We start from the raw sequence: 27245 nt of genomic DNA, 5'->3' as shown, positions 1-27245 counted from the left end.
CACACACACACACACACGCCCACGCCCACGCCCACACACCCATACCCACACCCACACCTACACAAGCACACACTCACACACACACAGACACACACACACAAAAGCACACACACACACACACACACACACACACACACGCACGCGCACACACACACACTCAACCACACGCACACACACTAGCCTGTTGAAGTCTGAGACAATGAAAGCCTGTGGAGGGCAATAGCACCACTTCACCCCCACCTCTCCTCTCCTCTCCTCGCCCTGCCCTGCCCTGCCACTCCTTACCTCCTTCATCAGTAAACTCTCTTGGGAGTTGTTGCCATACAGGTTGTTGCCGTGGGAATCCTCCTGGTTGCTCATGGTGCCGAAGGACTCGTTACCACCCTGGCCAGCGGAGGGCCTATCCAAGAGAGACCACGACTTTACCATGCACAGAGAATAACTCTCATTTATAATAGTAGAGTAATAATACATGTTCAATGTTCAATATTGCAAATAGTCTCTGGAAGCATCTTTATTTATTTATGACGCATGTGTGTGTGTGTGTGTGTGTGTGGGTGCCTCCAAACCTACTCTTTTGCACAGATCTTTTAGGATAAATATTTTTATTTACATTTTTCTCAATGTCGACAGTTTTTGTGACTATATTTGTTTGATATTAAAAGATCAAGAGACCCACTTATGGAACAATTCCAACTACATTAGATCACACTTAGCTGACACTTTTCTCCAAAGTGATTTACAATTATTTTATGCACAGGGTATTGGTAACAACCCCTGGAGCAATGTGGGGTTAGGTGCCTTGCTCAAGGGCATGGAGTGAGGTCGGGAATGGAAAGGTGGGATTTGAACCGGCAACCCTCTGATCTAAAGTCCATCTTCGTAGCCATTAAGCCACATCTGCACTAGCAAAAGAATCCTTCCCGAAGCTTCATACAGGTCACGAGTTCAAACTCTCAGTGGAAAAAACTACACAGGACGATGTCGGTTGCCCTTGAGCGATACACATGCTTGACCTACGCGAGGGCATGTATGACGAGGGCCATGCTTACATGATCCGTGGCATGTCGCTGACGGACACGGTGCCATCGTGGCCTCCGCCCTCTCCATCCTCCTCCTCGCTGCTCTCCGACTCCTCGCTCGAGGACGAGTAGTCCGTCACCTTCACAGGGGGGCGGTGGGTGTCGTCATTGGAGCGCAACTCGCGCAGCTCTTTGGCCAGAGCAGTCAGATCCTGTGAAACAAGGAAGTAGAAGGCTACCGGATAAGGAACAGAGAAGTCACAGAGGACTGGAAGGAGAATCATCATGGAAGGAACAATCACCATGTCTGGATGTGAAAAAGGAGTGCTGTAACTTGACATTTAAAAAAATAAAGTTAAAAAAAATAAATAGTTAAAGACAAAAATAGTTAAATGATACACAAACATCCTCAAGCAAGGGTATCAGATCAAAACATGAGAAATAATGAAAAGGAAAACATTGCACGGTCGTGTGCGGGCCACCATGTTTACAAGGTGCAAGGTACAAGGCCCAGGCCACATCAAACATGTCTGGGAAGAGCAACCCAGAAGGGCATAAATATACGGACAAATCTTAAGCTTTTCTTTTTTTTCAGACACGAAAAAGTTTTATCCTTTATCTGACATGTCTCAACTGTGTAACTCGCATGGATGTTGATGAAAATCAGCTGATGTTTGAAGCACGTCACGCATCAACATCCATGTGACCCTCTGATGAAGGCAGAAATTATACCGTCAAAACATGTAAGGTAAAGGATAAAACTTCCACATCTCTGAAACAAAAGAAAAACTTCAGACTTGATTCCACAGTTAGACATAAGGAATGCAATACATCCATAATAAAAAAAATACACAGTAACTGACCATCCACACCGGGAAGGGGTGGGCAAGAGGAAGTACAAGCCATCATTCCTGAAAATGATGTGTCGTGGCATGTAACAGAACGAAGCATGCCTTTCCATCAAGAATAAAGAAGGGAAAATATAACCGAGAGGACAACACTGCATTAGAGAAACAGAAGAGTGTGTTATAGCCCAGAGATTTTGGCCAGGACAGGAGCCAGGTTGTGGTTTGCATGCAGTGGAGATATCAATTAGTGGCAGAGGCAATGGCAAAGGATGCCCAGCTTACCAGTTCCTCCTGCAGATGGCCACGGGCAGCCGACATCAAGAGAGACCCATATAAGCAATTAGCAAACACAGATCCTTCTAGATAGCCCCTTCAGACTGGGCTGCTACAGTGCATATCTACATTTGCCCACCCACTAAGCTAACCAAAAGCACACAAGCTAGCTACTACAGAGGGAGAGAGAGAGAGAAAGAGAGAGAGCGAGAGAGAGAGAGGGAGAGAGAGGGAGAGAGAGAAGCTATTTCAGGCCAAGAAGTGGGATAGCTACATGGAGCGTGGTACACCAGGTTTCATCAGTGAAAATTTTAAAATCTATAATGTCTGTTTAATTATCTACAAAAAGAAAGTCGAGCAAAATGTGGAGAATGTTTTCAGAAAAAAATGATTCAAGAAGTCTGTGCAGTCTAACTGCAGGGAGAAGACCAGACAAACAGTGCTTGAAAAACAACAAAAGACACTGACTACATGACCTGTCTAAAAGAGAGGGATACTGCTGCATGGGGTAAGAATCAATACATGGAAGAATCCCATAAAAAGCTATGCTCATCCTGAATAACCAGGTCAAATAGACTGAGAAACAGATTTTACCCAGTGGCCATTACTGCCCTGAATTATGCTACCAAAGCATAGTTTTACTATAGCATTAATGTGTATGTGTATGTCTGTGATATGTGTGGTGGTTGGGTGAGGTTTGTGAAGTATATACTTGGGTGTGTGTAGATGTGTGTGAGATTATTGAGTACTTTTCTAACCTTTAATTTTAATTATTTATTGCTTCAATGAACAAGGAATGCTACGTTTCACGTTCTCTGCTAAGCTGTGGTAGCTGGCATTACCTAACATTTATTTGTTACTGACAGAGGGTATTTCAAAGAAAAAAAGTTAATTTTTGAGGATTTCCCCCCTAATTTCTGCCAAGTATTAACTTAGATTGTCATAGTGTCCCTTTACTTTGTAGATGTGAGTCATACAATTAAACCATTAGATGTGCTAGCAGTGGTCCTACTTCATATAGAGTCCCCAAGTAAAATAAAGATTTCTGGAATTCATACTATATTAATGTGCATCAGATTTAGCTAACTACTTGCTCACGACCAACCAAGTAATCTTCTAGCTAGGTCTCAAACAAAATGGGACATTCAAGATGTATTATTCCAGAAATGTATTAAAAATCAAGATGCACGGCCCTGCCGTGGCGCTGACGGTGGGGCACTCGTCTACTACGCGGCCGACCTGGGTTCCATTCTGGCCTGGGCCCTTTGCTGGCCCTTCTCTGTCTTGCTGTCCTAACTCGCTTCCTGACTATCCTCCGATGTACTGTCATGAGAAAAAAAAACAGGCTTGAAAAGCCCCCAAAAATATTTTTAAAATACACATACTATGTACGTAAGCATGCTGGAAAAGCGTTGCTCAAGGCTTAGGGTAATTCACTAGCTACTGCTCCACGGCATTGCAACACTAGACTACTGGATGAGGTCTCCACTGGTTTTACTCATGGCTAGATAAGCTGAGGACGGGGAGTGAGGGAGAATGAAAGAGACAACGATGGTGAGTGTGAGTGAGAGCAAAACCGAGGTGACAGACAAGGACAATTTCAATATCATTGTGCATGTACGGTTCGGGAGGTAGTAAGTGTATTTCACAGCAGAAAGAATGAACAAGTAACTGTATGAGGAAAAATGCAGAGGCAGACAGACAGAGAGAGAGAGAGAGAGAGAGAGAGAGAGAGAGAGAGAGAGAGAGAGAGAGAGAGAGAGAGAGAGAGAGAGAAAGAGAGGGAGAGAATTACTGACCTCATCTACTGCTCTCTTATAACTCTGCAGCAAGAGAGGAGAAAGCCAAAGGTAAAGCGTGGGAGGAAAGAGGAAAGGAAGGAAAAGGAGGCAGAGGAGGAGGTGAAGAAGAAGGAAGGAAGGAAGGAAGGAAGGAAGGAAGGAAGGAAGGAAGGAAGGAAGGAAGGAAGGAAGGAAGGAGGGATGAGAGAGAAGAGTGGATTACAGAATATGTACGGTGAGCGGTGATAGGACATGGTTTGTTCAGCGCCGTGGGACAGACTTGCCATTGTCACACAAGGTGTGTTCAAGCTGACAGAGAACCTAGCCGGTGTACCGTCCTGCACCTAATCTTGAACCGACTAACGTCGGCCAAAAATCCCTGAGTGTTCGGGAACAGGAAAGTTGGTTCGTGTTGCACACCAAAAAATACTTGTTTTTTCTCTGCGAACAGTGACAACAATGCAGCAGAGTTGTATAAAGTAGAAATAGTAGTACTCTTATGGATGTTATTACAAAATGGCTACAACTTAGTAATATCATATCACTAGTGTTGTACATTACATCTGTAAGAGTATTTCTACTTCAGTTCTACTTAATAAAACTCTGCAATGTAGACATCAGCATGTTCATCTGGGCAACATGGAATCACCCATGGTAAAGAACGTAACCCGGTATGAACACGGGTGGATTGCAGGTCAGTTCAGATCTGAATGAAACTGGTGCGGGAATGGGCACCAGCACCGTTCTAGTCGGCCTGAAAACAGTAACAGAGGAGAAGAATAACGCTTGCCAGATGAACATAGCAGAGCTCAGTGGCGCGCCTAGTGGAGATGTGCAGAACTACATACATCTGCTGAGAGTCAGGAAATGAGAAGTCCTTCCTCATGAAACCTTTTTTGAACTAGTTTTCATAGTAGATTTGTGTTAGGAAGGCTTAGTCCTGAAACGGTCGGAGAGATTCTCAAGTGGAAATGGACGGCTGCAAACATGGTATAAAGAAACCAAGTGAAATCTTGACTTGTGGCTTGTGATAGAAGGAACAATTTGTGAGGTGGGAGACTTAGTTGTGTATAAGCTAGCAGAGAAAAGCAACGTCTGTGGCTGGGTAGAAACTTTGAGTATATTTACATGTACGACACTTCACAGGACTGTTTTTTTACTGAATTTACTGAATTTCATGAATTTCCTTTATATGCACTATTATATTCCAATTCTAATGAACATAAAAAATATCCCATTTGTGGTATGTTTTTGTGTTTTTCAAGCAAAAGATAATACTACTCTTCTTCATGTGAACAGGTATGTTCACAAAGTGGAAGTCCTCTTACATATGTAATTACAACACTAGTAGCATGATATTACAAAGTTGACACCATGTAATATCATACAGCCAGTGTTGCAATTGCATGTGTAGGAGTACCTCTACTTTGTAAAACTCTGATAATAACACAATATTGTACATATGATGCCTTATTTTCCTAATTGTGAGATGCTATACTCACCGCAGGGCGACTGGGTCTCACACTGCCCTCGTCCTGTTTCTTATGTTTGCCCTCGGAGACAGCTGGGGACGCTTCTTGATTTTTGGAGCCTAGGTGAGGTGGAGAGAAGACAGTTACACGACACACAAAATGGGACCAGATGTGGAAAGTGGAATTGGTTGATAACTGGTGCAGATATCTTTCCTTGTTTCAACACAAGATGAATCTGAACTGTAGGGTACACAGCCCTTTGATAATCAAACATAATCTTTTTTTGTTATATCTTTTTATTTTTCGAGAGAAACTCCATCAAGTAACACAGGATGCTGTCTTCAACCATGTAGACCTTATCTGTAAGTTATTTTGAAACAATTCTTACCCTCAACTGAATGAGTATGCAGACTGCAGTACAAAGCACACAGAACATACCTCCTGGCAATAAACTTCTTGATTCTGAATCTTGGGATCTACTCTACTCTACCAACCTCCACAATTCTCTCCCTCAACTGAATGTAGCACCCAGTACAGGAGCCCTATCTCTGTAATTTTGTGAAGTATTCACGAAAAAAATAACTTCAATTTTCGTGGTGCATTCACGTTATTGCCCGTTTTTCGTGGTTGGGCAACGAAACGCTGCCTATTCATTTGAATTGCCCGACTGCTGCTATGGTTATCCAAGCGTCTGCAGGGGCTGGGAGGGGGTGCTGACAGAACACTGCTGATACACTCGGGACTCACTAACCCTAACCCTAACCCTAACCCTCGGTACTTACGCCTTATGTCATACGACCCTAAACCTAAACCTAACCCTAACCCTAACCTTAACCCTACTTAACCCTAAACCTAACCCTAACCCTAACCTTAACCCTAACCTTAACCCTAAACCTAACCCTAACTTGCTTGTTTGAAATGTTTGATTACCATGTGACGGTACCGAAAGGACGTCAAACTAGTGGGTCGCTAGGCAGCAGTCGGGCAATTCAAATGAATAGGCAGCGTGTCGTTGCCCAACCACGAAAAACGGGCAATAATGTGAATGCACCATGAAAAAGTTATTTTTTTTGTGAATACTTCACGAAATGAAAGAGATACGGTTGAGTACAGTACATACCTTTCTCCCTCTTCCTCTCCCCAGAGCCTCCCTGGGAGCTGGGGTTGCTGGAGCTGGAGCTGCTGCCACTGCTGGTCCTCTGGAGGCCTGGCTCCGCGGCCACTTCTGTCCTACGCAGGTCCGGGTTGCTGTGGGAGCAAGAGAAATTATGTAAGGGTTAACGTTCGGCGAGAAGGTCGCTACCGTGGAATAGCAGCACGACAGAGAGAATCTTTAGACCCCGACGCGGAGCGGAGGGGTCTTGTTCTCTCTGAAGTGCTGCTATTCCACAAAGCGACCGACTCGCCGAAAGTTAACCCGCTTATTATATGGATATACTTAAATGATTCACACATGCGGGGACATTTCTTTAGACCTATTTAATGTTAAGATTGTTGCTGCGCAAAACAAAACAGTGCCGTTGTGGAACACCGCTAGGCAACAGCTAGGTAGGCTAGCCAGGACAGGTGTTGTCTATCACAGCAGCTGATTAGAGTGACAAAAGACCGGACCCCCTGCGGAGTGATATGAAACATTCGCTTTAGCCACTGACTTGTATACAAGCCAGTGGCTTTAGCAGTGAACGTCTTGTTGCCATTGACAGCGGTAGCCAGGACAACGGGTGCTGTCTATCACAGCAGCTGATTAGAGTCTTGTTGAAAAGTCGCTTTAGCAGTGAAAAGTCTTGTTGCCATTGACAGCGGTCAGTTATAGACCAACCCGTCCGTTATCGAAAAATAACAGACGTCCGAACGTTGGGGAGCCCCGTTGAAATGAATGGAGCATTCGACAGATGACGTCACAACCATATAATAATGACAGTTAAAAGTTGCATTCATTTCTTTTGCCATCTTTGCATGACGGCCAAGTCTGTTCTCCCCAGGTGATAACAATAATAATAATACTACTAATAACGATAGTGATAATAATAAAACATTTTATCTGGAAGCGCCTTTCTAAACGCTCAAGGTCACTGTACAACCTCATGTCTAACTAAAGCCAGTATAAGGAATACATAATGCCTTGAAGATTGCTGCGTAGCCTCTTACTGCAGATGGGGTCGCCGGCGGGCCTATTCACTATTTGCTGAAAATACTCAACTACATCATAACAACATTGGTATGACAGTACCGAGAGCCTTAAGTAACAGATTAAGACATAGCCATTACAATTTTGGTGACAGTAAGTTTATAACATAGGCTCTGCGCTAAGGGGTTAATCACTCAACATCTGTCCTCCGCAGGTCAGTTTTGCTAAAGGGAGTTAATTTAACGGCATGGGTGAGATTTGAGGATTTGACTACTGATAGTTACATATTGTCTACAGACTTCAGGTGGTAGAACTATAACTAATGCCCATAAATGTATTAGTAATTGGTAATTAATGTATTGCAATGAATATGCCTCTTAGATAATCCACCAAAAACAAACAAACAAAAAACATTAACTGCATACAATAGTGGCACCACCCTGACGAGTGCTACTACTAAAATGTCATTGACCCACATCCATATTGGTGCTTCAATCGTGACAATAAAAGCAAGGTGAATGTGTGGGGTCAGTGCCATACCTGGCCCGGATGTGCTGTGAGCCGCTGCGAGGGCCCAGTCCGCCAGGGCCGTTGCCAGGAGACTTCTTCCTGTCCAGTGCTGGGGAGATGGAGGTGGTCCGCTGGGGCACCTTCCAATGAGGAGGACCAGCTTGATCATACTTCAATCAGGAATACAGCAAACACATACAACAGATTGCCATTCCCCCAACAGAAAACACAAACACTGCTACTACACTGTGGACATGCTTTGTTGTTTCCCATGCAATGCCGTAGATTGTTAATTTTGTATGTATAAAATACAATATTAAATACAGTTCATGGATGTCTGTTCAAGTCAATGTCTACAGAAGAGTTTTACAGTTAAGTATGCACTGTAGTATATGTTGCTGCCAAAAACTCTTAATTTACCGGTACATATTTTACAATAGTTTCATTACATTTTGCAGGATATTTATCCAGAACTGGAACTATGGAGCACTTCAATACCTACCAGTGTTGCTATCAGGAAGGTAAATACAACAGAAAGCATCATAAAATAAACATGCTCCATTAACTAGAGTGAAACTATTTCATAATCTCATCCAAGTATACAATGTCAAATTAACAAACTGGTTAACAAACGAGCTGTAATATATATAGTGTGAAAATTGTTTGAATCCCAGAAACGTAATAATACGATTTTTGTTCCTATGCCTTGAGCAACCTGTAATGAGTGTTTTTTTTTGTTTTTTTCCCCCACATTTTTTTCTAAATTTACAGTGTTAAAAAACGAGCTAATTTACATGTTTCTTTTATAATTGAATTGTTCACTGCACGTTTAGCTGTGCTGTCTGTGGAGCCTTGGTGTGTGTGTACTGTGCGCCTCTGCTCTGTTGTCACCTTGGGCGGCAGGTCCTCGTCCTGCCTGAGCCAGGAGCGGTCGAACTTGTCGTCCCTGCTGGCGACGCGCGGCGGGGGCAGAGGGGTCTCGGACGTGGGGTCGGAGTTCTGCCGTGGCATGGGCGGCCGGTGGGGCGAGAGGCTCTCCTGGAAGGCCGACACGCCCTGCGAGGAGCCGTCGTGAAGAGACTGGGAGCCCGACATGGAGGAGCCGTGGGACTTCACCGACACCAAGTGGGCCATCTGGAGGGGGCGATGGGCAGAGGAGTCAAACGTTTAAAAAAGAAAAGAAAAGCAGTTTTCTTCCAACACAGGTAACTTTTCTGAGTAAGCAGTAAACCTGTGTACCTGTCTCAAGATCAGCTGACTCTGAACTGGTTGGATCAAGTTTGTGGTGGGTCCTTGTTATGTTGAAACGTTTTTCCAGTAACAACACAATCTAGTCTATACACAATCTCATTAGGGGAAATGGAGTAACTGGTGTAACAGCTATGTAATATCATGGGCTAGAGTTGTAATTACAGCATGAATTTAATTTTACTTTCACTTTTGACATCTCTGGCAATGGGTAAGCAATTTGGAAGTTTGAGGTGCACACATCACTCTTATTAGAGCTGCCCCAACAGTATCATAAAGACAGTTATTTGTTCATCCGCCTTTGGTGATAGTCAGTTATCTACTGTCTATAATACTTTGTCCAATATATTTCTTCTCCTCTCTTCTCTTTCTTTACTCTTTAGCACATTGCATGGCAGTTATATTTATTACAATATACTGTATTGATTTATTTATATATATCACATCCACAATGGAAAAAGTGTTTGCACTGAGGAAGGTCTGGTGAACGAAAATGTTTTGCACTTGTGGATAGCCCTTTCATCACTTTTCTATGTATATGTAAAGCAATTTAGAAATTATTGCATCGGCTACCGGTGTGCAAGTTCCACTCCTTGTGAATAATTTAAGTGCCACACAAACGAATTAAAGAGTGTGTGACAGAGTGTACTGCAAACTGATTACATGCTCCAAAAAATATTGGTTTTGGGCCTTGGAGTGCCATTTCTTGTGTGTGTACAAATGGAAAGAGAAGAGATGTAAAACTTATTCAAGAAAATGATCACATTTGTTGTATACATGGGTTTCCCCTTTGTAAACAATCCATGGCTGCACGCCCCTGATTGCGTACTCTTCAACCTCTGATTGTTGGAAATTGTTGTCATTCAGAAAATGCGCTCACGTGGTTGGCAGCTTAGCATCTTGCCCCTCCTCACAGTGGCAATGTTTGTAAACGGGAACATATGTATGATGATATACTGTTGGACTTAAACAAGCTCACCTGTGGTTCAATGGAGCGATGCATGGGGGGAGTTCGTGCCTGTTGGATCCCCCCACTGCTGAAAGACTCTGAGCGCGGGGGTAGAGAGGGGTCGGAGATGCGGTTGGCCACCTTGTGTTGAAGCGCAGGCGAACTTTGGCGGTTCAGTTTGGAGCGGTCCTCCACCTGTGTGCAAACAGACCAAGTGAGGACCAGATACACCCACCCTTTTGAAGATAGTCAGGAAGACATGGAACCTAATCATCTTAACTAATGTGCAAATGTCTTCCTATAATTTCCCAAAGGATTGCCAATAGTTGTATATCACCATAAACTTCCCATTTCTGACCCATAGTAAATGAATGCCCTCTGTCTAGATACTCCGGATCAGAGGGGGGTTAGTGGCTGATCTATTTAAAAAAGAAAATACATCTGTAACTAGTTCCACATAGTCATTCAGTCAGGCTAACTTAAATGGAGAATGCACAAACCAGTTGACACAGACTGTTGAAAATACAGAAACCTGAACCTGAACACTATTTTAGGTTGTTCTAGGAATGACTTCTAAGTGCTACAAGTTCACATGCAATTACGAAGTTGCCAGGATGAAATTTGCTTTATGGTTTGAGCTACTTTGCTTTGTAATGTGTCACTGAATAATTTTTGCACAGGAATAATACTCAGCAAAAGATTTAAACAGAAACATCACCTGAGCAAAGTATCATGCAAAAGAAACAAGCAGCTTTGTTAGCACAAATACATGATCAGAAACTCCATGACGACTTTCAGGGCACTTTTAAAGACACGACATTAGAAGATACACAATGAGCATGGCATGTTTTCTCTTATATGACATAAAGGTGAGTTTGGGTGGCCTATGAATGTAAAGACTTGGCTAAAATCATCATGGCTTCATGCATGACATGTAATTCAGTGTTCTATAAAATGTTACGAAAAGCTGAGCTTCACAAAATCTCTTGCAGCAAGGATGGTCTGACTATGACCGAAACGTTTGCACATTTCACTTGGGTAGCACTCTTGTTTTTTTTCCAATAATATGCAGTATTGGAAAGTACTTTATAAAATCTTGACATGACCACCAAAATTCACTCTCGCTATTTCAGAGAAAACACGCCATCTTTTCCAATCTTCCCTGCAAGAGAGAGAGTAGGCTCCATGAGTTAGTGTCCTTCAGGATGAAAAGAATGTCAAGTGAGTTGTTCTCAAACAAGGTCACCAAAAACCCACCACCTGTACGCAAAGGAGCACTTAAGACAGGACACATGAGAAACACCACTTGTTAGTCAGACACAGAGCCGTCATGTTGTTCTTGTTGAGGATGTTAAAATAAAAACAGAAGTGGAAAGTGAGTCCGCAAAGCGCCCATATACTGTTTGGATCCGAAAATAAGCAGATAATCAGATCATTCAATGTGGGAGTATGTGTTAGTTAGGCAAACATTTATTTCAATCAGAAACCTCAGTCATATCATCCATCAGTCACCCGTCACCATTAGCGGATATGAGACCCATGCATAGCTGGAGGGTCTATGATCCCGCACTAACCCGACGGGGAGAGCGGTCAGCGCTACGACCGCGCGACCTGACCCCCTGTGCCAACAACTGCTGCTCCAGGTCCGGTTCGCAGGATATGCGGATGCGGGGGAGGTTGGCATTGTGAGGTCGCTGTCTCTCTCGAGAGCGGGAGGGAGACATGGCAGGGTAGGAGGGAGGGCGCGCAGGGGAGCGGCGCCCAGGGGAGCGACGCGGGTGGGAGCGACGGTTAGGGCTGGGTGCGAGATGGTGCCCGCTGGGGGAGTGACTGTCCCTGGGGGTGTTGAAGGAGTGGTACCTCTTGGGGGGCAGTCTGGGAGAGTTACTCTGAGCACGTCTCATCACCTGAACGAGGAGGATCAGGTCAATAAAACGGTTACACACAGACACACGCACGCACGGAGGCACGCACGGACGCACGCACGGACGCACACACACTGATGATTAAAACATTGAAGAGTCTCCTGCATTAAAAAAGAATAGCTGTAACAGTTAAAGCAGGAAAGTAGCAGAATGTCTTTGCTTCTTTGAAGGTCTTCCTTACATGCTGTGGATGCAGTCAAGACACCTTCAGATGATAAAACACATACAAAATTTACAAATATAAAAAATATTACACAGTGCACCTTTAAATGAATAAATAAATAGCTGCTGTTGTTGTTGTTGCCAGAGAGTCTGCCCGGACGTACCTCTTTGGCCCAGGCTGGCTTGTCGCTGGGGCTGGCGTCCTTGTAGTGGTAGAGCTGCTTCTTGTCGGCTGGCCGCGGATCCTGCTGCTGCTGCTGCTGCAGGGAGACCAGGTAGGCCCTCTCCTGCTGCAACTGCCTCTGCAGACGCTCAGCCTGCCTCTGCTCCTCCAGCTGTTTACGCTTGTACTCCTGTGGAGAGAGAGATGGAGAGAGAGAGAGAGAGAGAGAGAGAGAGAGAGAGAGAGAGAGAGAGAGAGAGATTACATTAGAAAGATTTCAAGGAGACTCATGCAACATTGCTGTGCTCCTACTACAGTATTCAAGGCCTGTGCAAGGTAGAGGAAATCAGAGGCACTCAAGGTTACAAAAAGCATAAAAAATGCAACCTTGAGTAACTCGGATTCCCTCTACCTTGCACAAGCTTGAGTGTCCCTACACCGATGAGCACCAAGGAGAAAAGGTGATCACCCAGAAACACTCTGATTTCCTGGTTATGTTGTAGTATGAAAGTTTGGGAACCACTGACCTACAATATGCAAGGCAATGTCGATGGATGTTTCGGATTTGTCCCACTTACAGTCTTGAGGATGTCAGTACTACACTAGGGATCTGCATATACATACTACACAACTGCATATACGTAAATGTACCTGTTAAGTTAACAGTGGAAGTACTTAAATACTTAAATTAAGTACTTAAATACTTAAATAATACTTAAAGCGACTAACAATGAGGGAGATGATTAAAAAGACATCAGGTGTGAAAGGTTGGTGATTTTTTGTGCGGTGTTGCCAATGGGATCTGCACCCATGCTTATGAGGACCCCTAGCCTGGGCCTGCCCATATTAGCGGTGACGCTGGCCAAGAATTCCTTTCTCATCCCGCCTGACCAGGCACAATATCTAGAACATTCCGAATTTTAACAAGATAGGAGACCAATCAACATAGAGTATTTCAAACGGTTGAATGAACAATTCTAATGCAAAATTAAAGTCTTAGCTTTCATCTTATTTGTTTTTGTTTGTTTTTATGTGTTATACAGGCTGAGCTACTTAGGTTTTGATAGGCTGACAGTACCTTTTCCCCAAAAATTTAACAGGTGTTTTTGCAAGTGTTTTAGGGAAAAAAAGGCCTAAGTCAATCGTGCAACAGTTCAGTTGAGTAAAGGAATGGGTGGACTGATTGATTGCAGCTTTACCGAACGGGCAAATAATGAACCGAAACAAGACATGCCCTTTGCATCTCCCTCAGAAAAAAATGGTTGATAATGGGGAGTAGGTCAGACCAACTGCTCGCAGGGCTTTGGAGTTGGGACAACCAGGCTAGACGACCCCATGGTTGAAGACTAGAGTTGACGAGTGGTGACTGTTGTAATTCCTGTCTATGTTACCAATAGCAGGGCCTACTAGAGCAGTGTTTCTTTCCAAAAGTGGGTCGCGGAGGGGTCATGGGTGGGTCGCCGAGCCATGGTGTAAAAAAAACTTAATTCATTGATTCACTAAAAAAAAAAAAACATCCAACTTTTCCTGCAACAATTTACAACTTTTATTTTGATAGGCGATTGAACTTGTGTCATCTGTCGTCATAGATAAAATCAGAATGTTTACGCGCGATAGTAGCGTGCAACCAGTCATTCGAGTATCGCTAAAAAAAATTGCGTCGCGACTGAATAAGATTGGAAAAATGGTGGGTCCCAAGACTGTTCCAGTTGAGAACCACTGTTCTAGAGGACCTCATGGGTGACGAGTTCACACGTGGTGATGGTTGTAATTTCTGTAATTTCATGTTACCAATAGCATGACCTGCTAGAGGACCTCATGGGTGAAGAGTTTCTGTCTATGTTACGAGTAGCAGGATCTAACACTGTGCGGTCAGGTTCTCGATTCTGATTGGCTGATAGCTGTGGTCAATCGAGCGTAAACCTACACCTTTCACATGAAGATTCTATGCGCTTCCAAGTTAGACCCAGCACATCCACGTCAGTAATGAGAATATGTTGCAGTTGGGGTAGGGAGTCTGCAAGAAGAGCACATCTTTGCACTATCTGTATCAGTGTGATTGCGAAGACATTTCATTCCTGCGGTGTTTATCACCCCTTGCTGAGTTTTTGTAGCGAAGTTTGTTTTCTGGCAGCACGACGCACGCACGCACGACGAGTAACGTTGCCAGGGTAACCACAATCACTTCCTCAACTTGTCAACTCGTCGCGGATGAAATTAATTGTCATTAAAGCGTTTTTAAAGAAATTTGGTCAGCGATTAAGTGTAACAGTGTTAGATAAGCAATAAGCCACTTGAGTCCGTGGGTTACGCTCTATTGATAATGGGCAAGGGGACGTTTACGGCACGCCGCTTCGCATTGTGACCCATCCCACTCCCCTTGGCCGTTATCAATCGAGCGTAATCCACAGCCTCTCGTGGCTTATTGTTTAAGCCTGCTAGACGACCCCATGAGTGAAGAGTGGATATTGTTCGATGTTACCAGCAGCAGGGTCTGCTAGAGGACCTCTTGGTGACTGTTGTATTGTTCTATGTTACCAGTAGCAGGGCTTGCTAGATAGTGGTGGTTGTTCTATGTTACCAGTAGCAGGGCCTGCTAGGTAGTGGTGGTTGTTCTATGTTACCAGTAGCAGGGCCTGCTAGATAGTGGTGGTTGTTCTATGTCAGGGTTTCCAAACTGGGGTGCGTGCACCCCTGGGGGTGCGCGGCCTGCCATAAGGGGGTGCGCGAGCTGAATAGAGCAATGGCGGATATGTGAGTTTTTATCTAGCATTAATGAAGGTTTTTAACAGTATGGTGCATTATATGCTGGAAGGCTCCATCAGCACACCAAAATATTCTCTCAGGGGGTGCGCGAAACACATTGAAATGTAAAAGGGGGTGCGCAGGGGGGAAAGTTTGGGAACCCCTGTTCTATGTTACCAGTAAGCAGTGGTGACTGTAATTCTGTCTAAGTTACTAGGCAGGCCTGAAGTGGTGGTTTCAGTTACTATCTGGGATAGCAGGGCCTGCTAGAGAGTGGTGACTGTAATTCCTGTCTATGTTACCAATAGCAGGGCTTGCTAGATAGTGGTGGTTGTTCTATGTTACCAGTAGCAGGGCCTGCTAGATAGTGGTGGTTGTTGTCATGTCTATGTTACCAGTAGCAGGGCCTGCTAGATAGTGGTGGTTGTTCTATGTTACCAGTAGCAGGACCTGCTAGGTAGTGGTGGTTGTTCTATGTTACCAGTAGCAGGGCCTGCTCCTGCAGCAGCTGCTGCTGTAGTATCTCCAGTTGCCTTTGCTCCTCCTCCAGCTGCCTGCGTATGTACTCCTACCCACCAGCCGAGCAGCGCGCCGCACAGGTCAGCAGGAGAGAGGGAGAGAAGGAGGGACGGCCAGACGGAAAAAGAAAGGGAAAAAGAAAGGAAGAAAGAATAAAGAAAGAATAAAGAAAGAAGGAAAGAAAGAAGGAACAGAGGAAAGAAGCAGAGTATGAGCCCATACAAGGAGAGAGAAGTCATTCTTTGCCACAACCTGAAAGATTTAAAGAGCAGTTGAAGAAATGAACAGTGATTAAAAGATGAAATGGAGAGCTAAGGCCACAAGAAAAAGGAGAACATTAAAGATAAACAAAGAGACATTAGCATGAAAAACAGAGGAACGACAGAAAATTAATTAAATGGCGTAAACATGGGTAGATAAGCGTAAATAGAGGTGGTTAGTGAGAAGATGGAAATTGCGGAACAAGATGATCAAACCAGCTGGAAATAAAGGTTCCATACAGTGATACTATAAAATTGAAGAAACAAGACATCCAAAAGCCACAGCCCCGACAGTATGTTTGGTTTAGCGGCCACGTGGCTGGTTTAACACTACTGCATATACTACATGTCAGTGTGTATGCAGTCATGATGACAAAATAACATCAGCACACTGCCCAGCACTTTTCAGTGTGTTAATGCAAAATAGGTCTAGAGAAGTCCCCGACATGTTCACGAATATCGCCAATGCATTGATGTACTCTATATTAGCAAAATTATTCGCTAACCTGCCTTGACTCACATATGACCTTAACTACCATCCCATTCATAACATCTAGGGTTCAATAATATCGGTCCACCTTTTGTAGCTATTACAGCTTCAACTCATCTGGGAAGGCTGACCACAAGGTTGAGGAGCATTGACCATTCTTTCAAAAGCGTGTTAGTGAGGCCACACACTGATGTTGCAGAAGGTCTGTCTCTCAGTCTCCGCTCTATTTCATTCCAAAGGTGTTCTACTGGGTTCAGGTTAGAAATCTGTGCAGGCCAGTCAAGTTAGTCCATATAATACTCTGTCATCCATGTCTTTATGGATCTTGCTTTGGGTATGCCTAATTTAATGTTGTTCTAAGATGTTCTAGTCTAGGGTTGGCAACTAGCAATGGAAGAAATACGGGACACTTCATTGGGGGGGTGTCTGGGGGTATTCTCTATGAAAATTAAGCATTTCTTAGATGCAATTTCCTGTATTTTAACATCCTGTGTCCCATTCCAGCTAAATAGGCAACCCATACTTTTATGTCTTATTACGGGACGATTCCATATTTCAAGGGACGGTTGGCAACCGTAGTGTAGCCTTGCTTATCCTATAATACATTATCCTGTTATGTCCATCTCTCCATTATCCGTGTGTCAGACTCTTCAACCAAGTTGACAGCAGCGTAGCGTAGTTTAGTAGTGTACCTGCTCCCTCTCGGCGTGGCGGCGCTCCTCTTCTCTCCTCAGCTGCTCCATCTCCTCATAGCGCCTCCTCTGCTCCCGCTCCTGCTGCTTACGCACCTCCCGCTCACGACGCTGTTGCTGAGGGCACACCACATTACATTACATTACATTTAGCTGACACCTTCATACCAAGCCACTTACAGTATTGGTTACAGTCCTTGGAGCTATGCGGTGTTAGTTGCATTGCTCAAGGCCACGTCAAACCTGTAACCCCTAGATTGAAAAATCAACTTCCAAAACGCTAGGCCACAGCCGTGCACCAGACATGTCATAACATGAGCACAGCACTCAGTTTACATTGCACTACACAACATTATACTATATTACATTAAGCAGACAATTTTATTTCAAGCGACTTACAAAGAGGGCATACACTGCAAAATACAGTGTGGGGGAATACAGTGCATAGCAGTATACAAGCAGTACTACAAAAGAATACTACATACAGCAATATACAAATTCTGGGGAACTAGTGTAAAGAATTGCTTTATTCTCTAACCAATGAGGGAAAGAGGTGTATGGACTACTAAAGTATGGACTAAGGACACACAAGGAGATACATCAATGAATGGTAAATGACAATTTAATGATCAAACGCAAGTTTACCATTACACTTCATACAGGCTGAACACAGTCAAATCAAAGACATATTAGCCAAAATAAGATCAGAATGTTTGGGAGAGTGAGAGAGAGAAAGAGGGAGAGAAAGGGAGAGAAAGAGAGAGAGAGACACACATAGCTTGTGTATGGAATCGAAGTAACTCCCTGAGTAATTGGTGCCATTGAAGTGCATTAGCCATTTTATTGTTTTATAGGGATGGGATATCGGTATCGGTGTATCGGTATCGGGTTCAGATATCAACATAATTCAGAGATCGAATCAGGTCGGAATTTTTCCAAAGTATCGGAAATTTCCTGATACTGACATTGAGCCAGGTGTAATGTTAATTTGAAATCAAAACACTTGCATATTAGTTTTCAGGATAGGTTTGTTACCTTTTTACTTGTTACTTTTTTACTTATTAATTGGTTTCCTGTTCTTCTTACTTCCTTCTCTGACCAAAGAGCCTACTTGGGCCTACCTCAAGTTGAAACCCATGCATATACAGTATGTGGTTTTGGTATAGGATCGGAGTAGTATCGATATCGGCAGATATCCAAATTTAGATATCGGAATCGGATCGGAAGTGAAAAAATGTGTATCGGTGCATCCCTATTGTTTTATAGTAAGGTGGGCGTTGATCAACTTATGGTGAGGTAAAGGGGGCATTCATTGGGAGGCTTAAGATCAGGTACTGTACAGGGGGTGTTCATTCAAAAAAGGTTGAGAACCACTGATCTATACTGATCTATACATGTATCACATCCTTCAGGCTTATAAGCCTATGATGTGTCATCAATATAACCCAGTCGCACAGTGTGCTGTTGAATAAATCCGTTCAGCAAACACTACCCCAAACAGAATTCAGTGCCGATGTGCCTGTCTGGAGTTGAGCTCGGCTGGCCTGCGGACATTCTTCCCCAGGAACGGATTATGATTCCAAGGGCCCCTGGGCTGAACAACGAGAGAAGCCCCGCTTCAGGGAATTGTGATGTTCGAAAATATTTGGGTGTTTACTGAAGATTTTAGAGAGCTTTTGTTGTTGGGGGTTTGTCCTCTGATACAAGTAGAAAATACTGTAGTTAAGGTGCAATTGTAACCCAATATGAGAACATACATATAGACCAATAATTACAGTTTTTCTCTATTGCTTATAGTAGAGCGGCTACAAGGCCAATTTGGCTTGAATCGTGCAAATTATGATACAAGCATGAAACTTGGCAGGTATGTGCTTAAGACCAATACAATCAAATCTACCTGATTGGCCACTTGAAATGCAGGCCAATTTCCAAGATGGCCGCCAAAAAAGGCTCCAGAAATTGATTTATTGCATAGAATTGACCTAGAAATTTATGATGAAAGCATGAAAATCAACATGTATGTGTTTAAGACATATACGATCAAATCTACCTGATTGGCCACTTGAAATGGCGGCCATTTTCCAAGATGGCTGCCAAAAAAGACCCCAGAAATGGATTTATTGCATAGAATTGACCTAGAAAATTATGATACAAGCATGAAATTCAACATGTATGTGCTCAAGACCAATATGATCAAATCTACCTGATTGGCCGCTTGAAATGGCGGCCATTTTCCAAAATGGCTGCCAAAAAGACACCAGATATTGATTTATTGCATAGAATTGACCTAGAAAATGATGATACAAGCATGAAATTCAGCATGTATGTGCTTAAGATCAATACGATCAAATCTACCAGATTGGCCACTTGAAATGGTGGCCATTTTCCAAGATGGACGCCAAAAGGACCCCAGACATTGATTGACCTAGGAAATTATGATACAAGCATGAAATTCAACATGTATGTGCTTAAGACCAGTGCAATCAAATTTACCCAATTACTCACTTGAAATGGCGGCCATTTTCTAAGATGGCTGCCAAAAAACTAAAAGACCCTAGAAAATAATTTATTGCACAGAATTGTCCAAGCAATTTATGATGAAACTCTGTTTGTATGCGATTAAGACCAATAGGCCTACAATCAAGTCTACTTTATTTGCTACTTAAAATGCTGGCCATTTTCCAAGATGGCAGCCAAAAAGACCCTAGAAATTTGCAAATGTCATATGTGCATATTGCAAATTTGGTGGAAATAATTGTTCACTCTCCTTGAATATGTTAGCATGGATGATGAACTGATACAGATATTAAACATATTCTGCAATGACACATAAGCCACTCACAGTATGACACACAAATAGCATGGTGATGACATGCTAATGCCAGTTCTTAATTCAATATCAATGGAGGCAGTGCCCCCCCACACACCCCGAAGGTTATGAGATGCTAATAATACGATGACACTGCGGTAATAATATGTCAATAACGGCAATTCGTGGTTCTCTCGATATTGCTGTTAAACAAAAGGTACACCAAAAACAAGCATTGTCATGAATTTAGTTTATTTGCTTTAATTTAGTTTATTTTGACATTAACATGTTTGATTTAGCTATCACATAATGGCTTTGGCTTGTCAGCCTGGAACATTCAAAGATAAGAGCCTCCTCCCAGAGGCTGTGGAACGCAACTTCTCTAGTCAGTTGCGCCCTCTACCCGAGGGTGAGAAGGCTGATCGTGTCAAGACCACCTGGATCCTCGCCTCTCCTAATAGGACGCATTACACGTGTCTCCCTTGGGTCGGTCACCCTTACTGTGTGTGTCTCATTCGCTCAGCAGGAGCGTGAGTGTCAATTGTGCTGCCTGGAGTGCTGTCCCTGGGTAGGGCGACCGTGGTTAGCTAGACCATACTTCTCCAATGAAGTATCTCAGGCCCCTGCTCGACCAGGATGCATGATCGAGGGGAAGTGTATCTTTGATGTCCCCCTTGGACTTCAGGAACCATAGTGTGTGCCCTCAAACGGGTATCTATCGGGGCTGGCTTGACCAGCTTGCTGTGGTGGTGGTTGCTACTAGGTTCTCCGTCCGCAACGTGGACCTACGGCCCTGATAGAGAATGGTCTTTTCTGCCAGCACGGTTGCACCTGCAGATGTTGTGTACTGAACATTCTGGAAATTCCCCCTTGTGCCAAGGCCTGGTTTGCTATTGGGGAATACCACTTGATATTGGGGGCCTCACTACACCTCTGTGGGCTCCACCTGCACATCGGTTACACCCAGACGGGTGGTTTCCGTGCCCTGGGTTCCCTCCACTGCGTGCTCTCCGTGGTATTGGATGTCCGGACGCTGCCTTTGTGCGCCTGGTGCCTAGCCTCTCTTCTTCGGGTTCGGAACTAAGACCCTGGGCCCTTGGGTGGCTGTTGCGTCTCGAGCTGCGCGTTGGGTGAGCATGATACTTATCACTGCTGATGGACGCTGCCTCTTCGCCTTCAACAGCTCTGGGCATCGGCAGGAGAATGGTCTGTGCCCCGGCCAAGCTTTTGTTTGCGCATTCTAGGTAAAGGCAACTCAATCTGGAGTTTTTCAATACCCATAGTGGGATGTCGAGTGTTTCGACAGAAAGAGAACTATAGGTTACCGAGGGTAACTCTGGTTCTCTGAGGGAGATGAACGAGACATCTCACTAGATTGCTACACTCACCCACAAGCTCAAAGGCTAGTTGCCTCAGATTGAAGCTCAGAGCCCAACGTACCTCGGATTTGTCCCCGAGGGGCGGGATCCCCAGCTGTGCAGCTCATTGGCATGACGGCAAGATTGAAATCAAGTTTTGGCAAATGGTCGCGGGCGTTACCCATAGTGAGATGTCTGGTTCATATGCCTCAGAGAGCCGGGGTTACCCTTGGTAGCCTATAGTTATGTGCCTTTTTGCTTGATTGTATTTCCTTCTATGATGAAATCATTGGAGATTCCAACAGTGAATGTTAACATTGATTTGGGCCACATCTGCTAGATTAATTGCAATTAATGAAGTTCTAGTGTCTTCTTTGATGGCCATCTTTAAAATGCAAATGAGTGGATTTGATTATAGGCCTATTGCTCTTAAGCACAAACACACAAAATTACATACTTGTATCATCATTTTTTTGCTCACCTTTGGGCTAAATTCAGCCTTTTTGTGGCCATATTATAAAATGGCTTCCATTTTAAGTGGCGAGTCAGGAAGATTTGATTGTATTGGTTTTTTTTGCACATTCATGCCAAAATTGATGCTTGTATAATAACTTGCTTGATCAATCCTGTGCAACAAATCCATTTCTATGGTATTTTTTGGCGGCCATCTTGGAAAATCGCCGTCATTTAAACTGGAAAATTACTTGGAATGTATTGAGTTGGTCTTAAGCACATAACTGCCAAATTTCTTGGTTGTGCTTGTATCATAATTTCCTTTCTCAATTCTGTGCAACAAATCCATTTTTAGATTCTTTCATGGTGGCCATTTTGGAAAATTGCCACCATTGCAAATGGCAAATCAGATAGATTTGATCGTATTGGTCTTAAGCACATACATGTTGAATTTCATGCTTGTATCATACTTTTCTAGGTCAATTTTATGCAATAAATCATTCTCTGGGGTCTTTTGGCGGCCATCTTGGAAAATGGCCACCATTTCAAGTGGCCAATCAGGTAGATTTGACCGTATTGGTCTTAAGCACATACATGTTGAATTTCATGCCTGTATCATCATTTTCTAGGTCAATTCTATGCAATAAATCTATTTCTGGGGTCTTTTTTGGCAGCTATCTTAGAAAATGGCCGCCATTTGAAGTGGCCAATCTGGTAGATTTGATTGTATTGGTCTTGAGCACATATATGTTGAATTTCATACTTGTATCATAATTTACAAGGTCAATTACATGCAATAAATCAATTTCTGGTGTCTTTTTTGGCGGCCATCTTGGAAAATGGCCACCATTTCAAGTGGCCAATCAGGTAGATCTGATCATATTGTTCTTGAGCACATACATGTTGAATTTCATGCTTGTATCATAATTTTCTAGGTCAATTCTATGCAATAAATCCATTTCTGGGGTCTTTTTTGGCGGCCATCTTGGAAAATGGCCGCCATTTCAAGTGGCCAATCGGGTAGATTTGATCGTATGGGTCTTGAGCACATACTTGCCGAATTTCACGCTTGTATCATAATTTGCACGATTTTTCCTGTAGCCGCTCTACTATTACACACAATTTTCGGAATCAGTTCTCGAATTCTCAAAACTCTACACACAAATCTCCAAACCTCACACACAACAGGCAAAACTCCTCACTAACTCTGAAAAATGCACGTCTTGTCTCAAAACAATGTACTCTCTTCTAAAAAGGTAATTTTGTTCTCAAATGACACACACAAGCAGTCATTATAATACACTCTTATGTGAACCATTGAACACTAATATGCACAAGGTAAAACTCCATACTCAACTTGACACACAGTAGAAACTTATTTTCTTCAGTGTTCTACTTACTGAAGAGGGTATTTTCTGTAGTAAAATACTGAAGTATTGTTTTTAGACTCGGAGTAAACAGATGTGTGTAGATTTTACATATTTTTCTGACATTTAAAAAATTGCACTAATTTATTGTAAAATATTGGGTATCCACATGAAAGGGATCTCTTGTAACATATTTTGGAGTTCAAAAACTAAACAAATGTGTTTTCTCACTGCATCCACTCATGTTTTCATCAATATCATGCAATGTGTGTCCTTATGGGGTGATGATTTCAGATTGTAAACCGGTATCAAGAGAGTTTGCCCATGTGATGAGGAAGTGAACATAGTATGGCAATTGATTTTAGTATTTTGAATGACAGTGTGTTCAATGCGACAACCAGGGATTTTCTTCATGAAAATTGGGTGTAATCCAGATAATTGTGTGTAGTGGTTTGAAAAGAGAGTGTTTTAAAACTGAAATATGAGTGTAAAGAAGGAATTGTGTTTAGTGTTCAGTGACATTGGTTAGGGGAGGTGGGAAATGGGTGAGATGTTCAGAGAATTGTGTGTGAAGTACCAGAAATTGTGTGTAAGAAATCCAGAAAAACTGTAAGTAGATTTGGTAGGACGGAGGCTTGGGCTTGGGCCCCTAAGCCTGAGCCCGGTAGGCCCGTGCAGTAACCGCCCTTGCTCTTCCCCCTTCTGAGACAGCTGACAGCAGCTCCGCTGAGAGAAGGAAGAGTGACAGGACAGAGCAGGGCCGGGGGAATGAAGGACAGCGTAGAGAGGTGGAGAGAAACGGCAGAAAGCCAGAGCCCTGGGGAGAGAGAGGCCTAATTCTGTCCATGTCGTGGTCCTTATTCTTTCCCTTTACCATCCATCTCTCTCTCTCTCTCTCTTTCTCCATTTATAACCACATCTCTCACTCTCACCCACTCTCTACCACTGGCTCCACATTCCTCTTACAGGCACACGCTCAAAGCACGTGCTCTATCATGTTGTTCAGCTCCTCATTTCATCTTTTAGACATTCTGCCATCATTCTTTCAACATTAAAGGTTCATGAATATTTACTAAATAATAAACTAGTATTTACTAAAATGACCACAATACAGTACGTTTAGAGGATAAAAAATGTCTATTTCTCAAAATGCTGGACAAGGAGAAGGTCCATCATCTCATGTCATAATAATGAATACTTGGAATTTGATGGTGGTGGTAAATACTTATGAAAAAGGTAAAATTTATGAATGGGCAGCATGAATTCTGTAAAGAAATTTCTAAAAATATCTCACCTTTAAGAGCACCTTTAATAACACCATCAGCACCTCTAATGTGCTCAGACTACTCCCAACCGGCCCTCCTCTCCTGCCTGATCAAACCCAGATCGAACCCAGTTTCTCAGTCAGAAGACATCAAAACTTCTGAAACAGCTGAGGGCTGAAATGTTGCTTATCAGAGATATAAGGCAGAGTGGTCTTTGTTCTCCAGGTTTCGTTCAGATGTTCTGCCCGGCACATTGCCAGTGGGGATGTGCATTGGAGGGCTTCTGGTTTACCATTTCTCCTCTCCTCTCTGTTTCCTTCTTTTATCGTAGGTGTAGAAATCTATATGCCCCCTAGTGGCAGCAAATGTAATTGACTCCTAGTGAAGGCCTTGTGACAATACTTTTTTCACACTTGCCAGCGCATCGCCTTGAGATAAATCCTACAAGTCATCGTAATTTTTGTGCTAATTGGTTGTAGTAGTACCATCCTGTTTCATGCAGAAGTCTTTTAGCCCACTTCTCTCTTCTCTCCTCTCTCCTCCAACTTCTATTATTTTACAACAGGTGTGGGGAACTTTTTTATTCAAAATTTTATAAAGTCCTCCAAGGGCCATACTGTGAACACAAACCAGGATTTCCCCCTGAACTACAGTCCTCCGCTGTTCTCTCCTCTCTTCTCTCTACTACCCTGTTCTCTCCTCCTCTTCCCTCCTCCTCTTGCCTCCTCCTCTACCCCTGCCATCTCACCTCCTCCAGTCTCCTCCTCCTACCTCTGCCATCTCACCTCCTCCTCTTCTCTCCTCCTCCTACCTCCTCCTCTTGCCTCCTCCTCTACCCCTGCCATCTCACCTCCTCCTCTTCTCTCCTCCTCCTCCCTCCTCCTCCTACCTCCTCCTCCTCTTCCCCTGTCATCTCACCTCCTCCTCTTCTCTCCTCCTCCTCCCTACTCCTCCTCCCTCCTCCTCCTCTTCCCCTGCCATCTCACCTCCTCCTACCTCCTCCTCTTCTCTCCTCCTCTTGCCTCCTCCTCTACCCCTGCCATCTCACCTCCTCCTCTTCTCTCCTCCTCCTCCCTCCTCCTCCTACCTCCTCCTCCTCTTCCCCTGTCATCTCACCTCCTCCTACCTCCTCCTCTTCCCTCCTCCTCTTGCCTCCTCCTCTACCGCTGCCATCTCACCTCCTCCTCTACCCCTGCCATCTCACCTCCTCCTCTACCCCTGACATCTCTCCTCCTCCTCCCTCCTCCTCTTGCCTCCTCCTCTACCCCTGCCATCTCACCTCCTCCAGTCTCCGGCGCTGCTCCTTCTGCTCCTCTATGCGTTTCTGCCGCTCGGCCAGCAGCTGCCGCTTGTGCTCCTCGTTCTGCTGCTGCTCCAGCTGCTGTCGCCGCAGCGCCTCCGAGCGCTCCTTATTGGCCAGCTGTAGCCGCAGGAAGTCCCGCCTTAGTGTGGACTCGCCAGGAATGTTGATGATGGAGCTGGAGGAATAAAACAAAGAGGGGGCAGGTGTCAATCACCTGGGATGATGTGTCACTCAGCATCAGGGCCGCCTAGGGTTCAAAATGTCTTGGGGGGCAATAAGTCTCACAGAATTGGAATGTTAAGTAAAATAAAGCAGCACCCTATTCACTTGCTGAAAATGCTTAACTACATCATAACAACATTGCTATGACATTACAGAGAGCCAGTGCTGCACTAAGGGGTTAAACTTTACATTGATAATGAATGATAATTCATGGGCACTCAGTACATATGGAGGTGCTAAATCAGTTGTGCCCAATCAGATGTATGGCACTATGTTTACAGATGCCAATTTGGAATTCCACAAAAAAGGAAGAGATTGTGATAGTCAAGGTCAAGGGCATCAAGTTGAGTAGAACTGGCCCTGCTGAGTGCAGATCCCAAACCAATGGGGATATGAAAACACCACTGAGGCATTGACACCTCAACCACAATACATACATTGATACATTAGACTGTTAAATCAGTTCTTAATGCTGATGATGGAACTGTGTGTGTGTGTGTGTGTGTGTGTGTGTGTGTGTGTGTGTGTGTGTGTGTGTGTGTGTGTGTGTGTGTGTGTGTGTGTGTGTGTGTGTATGTGTGTGTGTGTATACTCTATGTATACTGTAAGTGCCTGTCTGAGATGTCTTATATGGTTAGTGTGTGTGGTTGTGTGCATATGTGTGTGTGTAAGTGCAGCATACCTTGGTTCCCCCATGTCCCTCTCCTCCTCGTCCTCACTGCCACTGTACTCATACTCCGTCTCATCTGTGACGCACACATGTACACACACGTACACACGCGCACGCACGCACACACACATGTACACACATGTACACACACGCACACACATGTACACACATGTACACACATGTACACACATGTACACACACGTACACACGCGCACGCACAGGTACAGACACACACACAAACACACAGACACACAGACACACACACACACATTACAACTGTGACAAGGTCTCCATATAATGTATCTAATAATCTAATCCTTATATCTAATATCTAATATAATCAAATTAATAATCCAATCCTGTCTAGTAATGATTATATGACATTACAATACACTTCAGAATAACTTATTTTAGTTATTTTAAGTACAGGGTATTGATAATACTCCCTAGAGTTGTGTGAGGTTAGAGGTGTCTCGCTCAAGGGCACTTCAGCCATAGAGTGAGATAGTGAGTGGAAGGTTGGGATTTGAACCTGCAACCCCATGATCTAAAGCCCATCTCCTTAACCACTAGGCCATGGCTGCCCCCATTAACCATACAACTCTAATTTC

The 27245-nt window shown here is 43.8% G+C and overlaps 1 protein-coding gene across 6 annotated transcripts in view; it reads right to left on the bottom strand.

The window, feature by feature from the left end:
- Positions 1-27245, bottom strand: part of tnikb (TRAF2 and NCK interacting kinase b) — a 78061-nt gene that overhangs the window by 13075 nt on the left and 37741 nt on the right. For 2 of the 6 annotated variants that reach the window (XM_063206627.1, XM_063206629.1), the window contains exons 11-22: positions 26647-26710; positions 25719-25917; positions 17188-17304; positions 12483-12671; positions 11806-12138; positions 10262-10426; positions 8926-9168; positions 8065-8204; positions 6517-6644; positions 5427-5515; positions 1053-1234; positions 286-400 (exon numbers count right to left, since the gene is read on the bottom strand). In XM_063206627.1, the coding sequence (XP_063062697.1) occupies positions 286-400; positions 1053-1234; positions 5427-5515; positions 6517-6644; positions 8065-8204; positions 8926-9168; positions 10262-10426; positions 11806-12138; positions 12483-12671; positions 17188-17304; positions 25719-25917; positions 26647-26710 (1964 nt within the window). The remainder of the gene's footprint in view (positions 1-285; positions 401-1052; positions 1235-5426; positions 5516-6516; positions 6645-8064; positions 8205-8925; positions 9169-10261; positions 10427-11805; positions 12139-12482; positions 12672-17187; positions 17305-25718; positions 25918-26646; positions 26711-27245) is intronic. The other 4 variants (XM_063206628.1, XM_063206633.1, XM_063206630.1 and 1 more) reach the window with 3 other exon arrangements.

Source organism: Engraulis encrasicolus, chromosome 9 (assembly GCF_034702125.1).
Source record: "Engraulis encrasicolus isolate BLACKSEA-1 chromosome 9, IST_EnEncr_1.0, whole genome shotgun sequence".
Taxonomy (NCBI): Eukaryota; Metazoa; Chordata; class Actinopteri; order Clupeiformes; family Engraulidae; genus Engraulis; species Engraulis encrasicolus.
The sequence above is the reverse complement of the archived record's forward strand: the minus strand, read 5'-3'. Positions and strand labels throughout refer to the sequence as shown.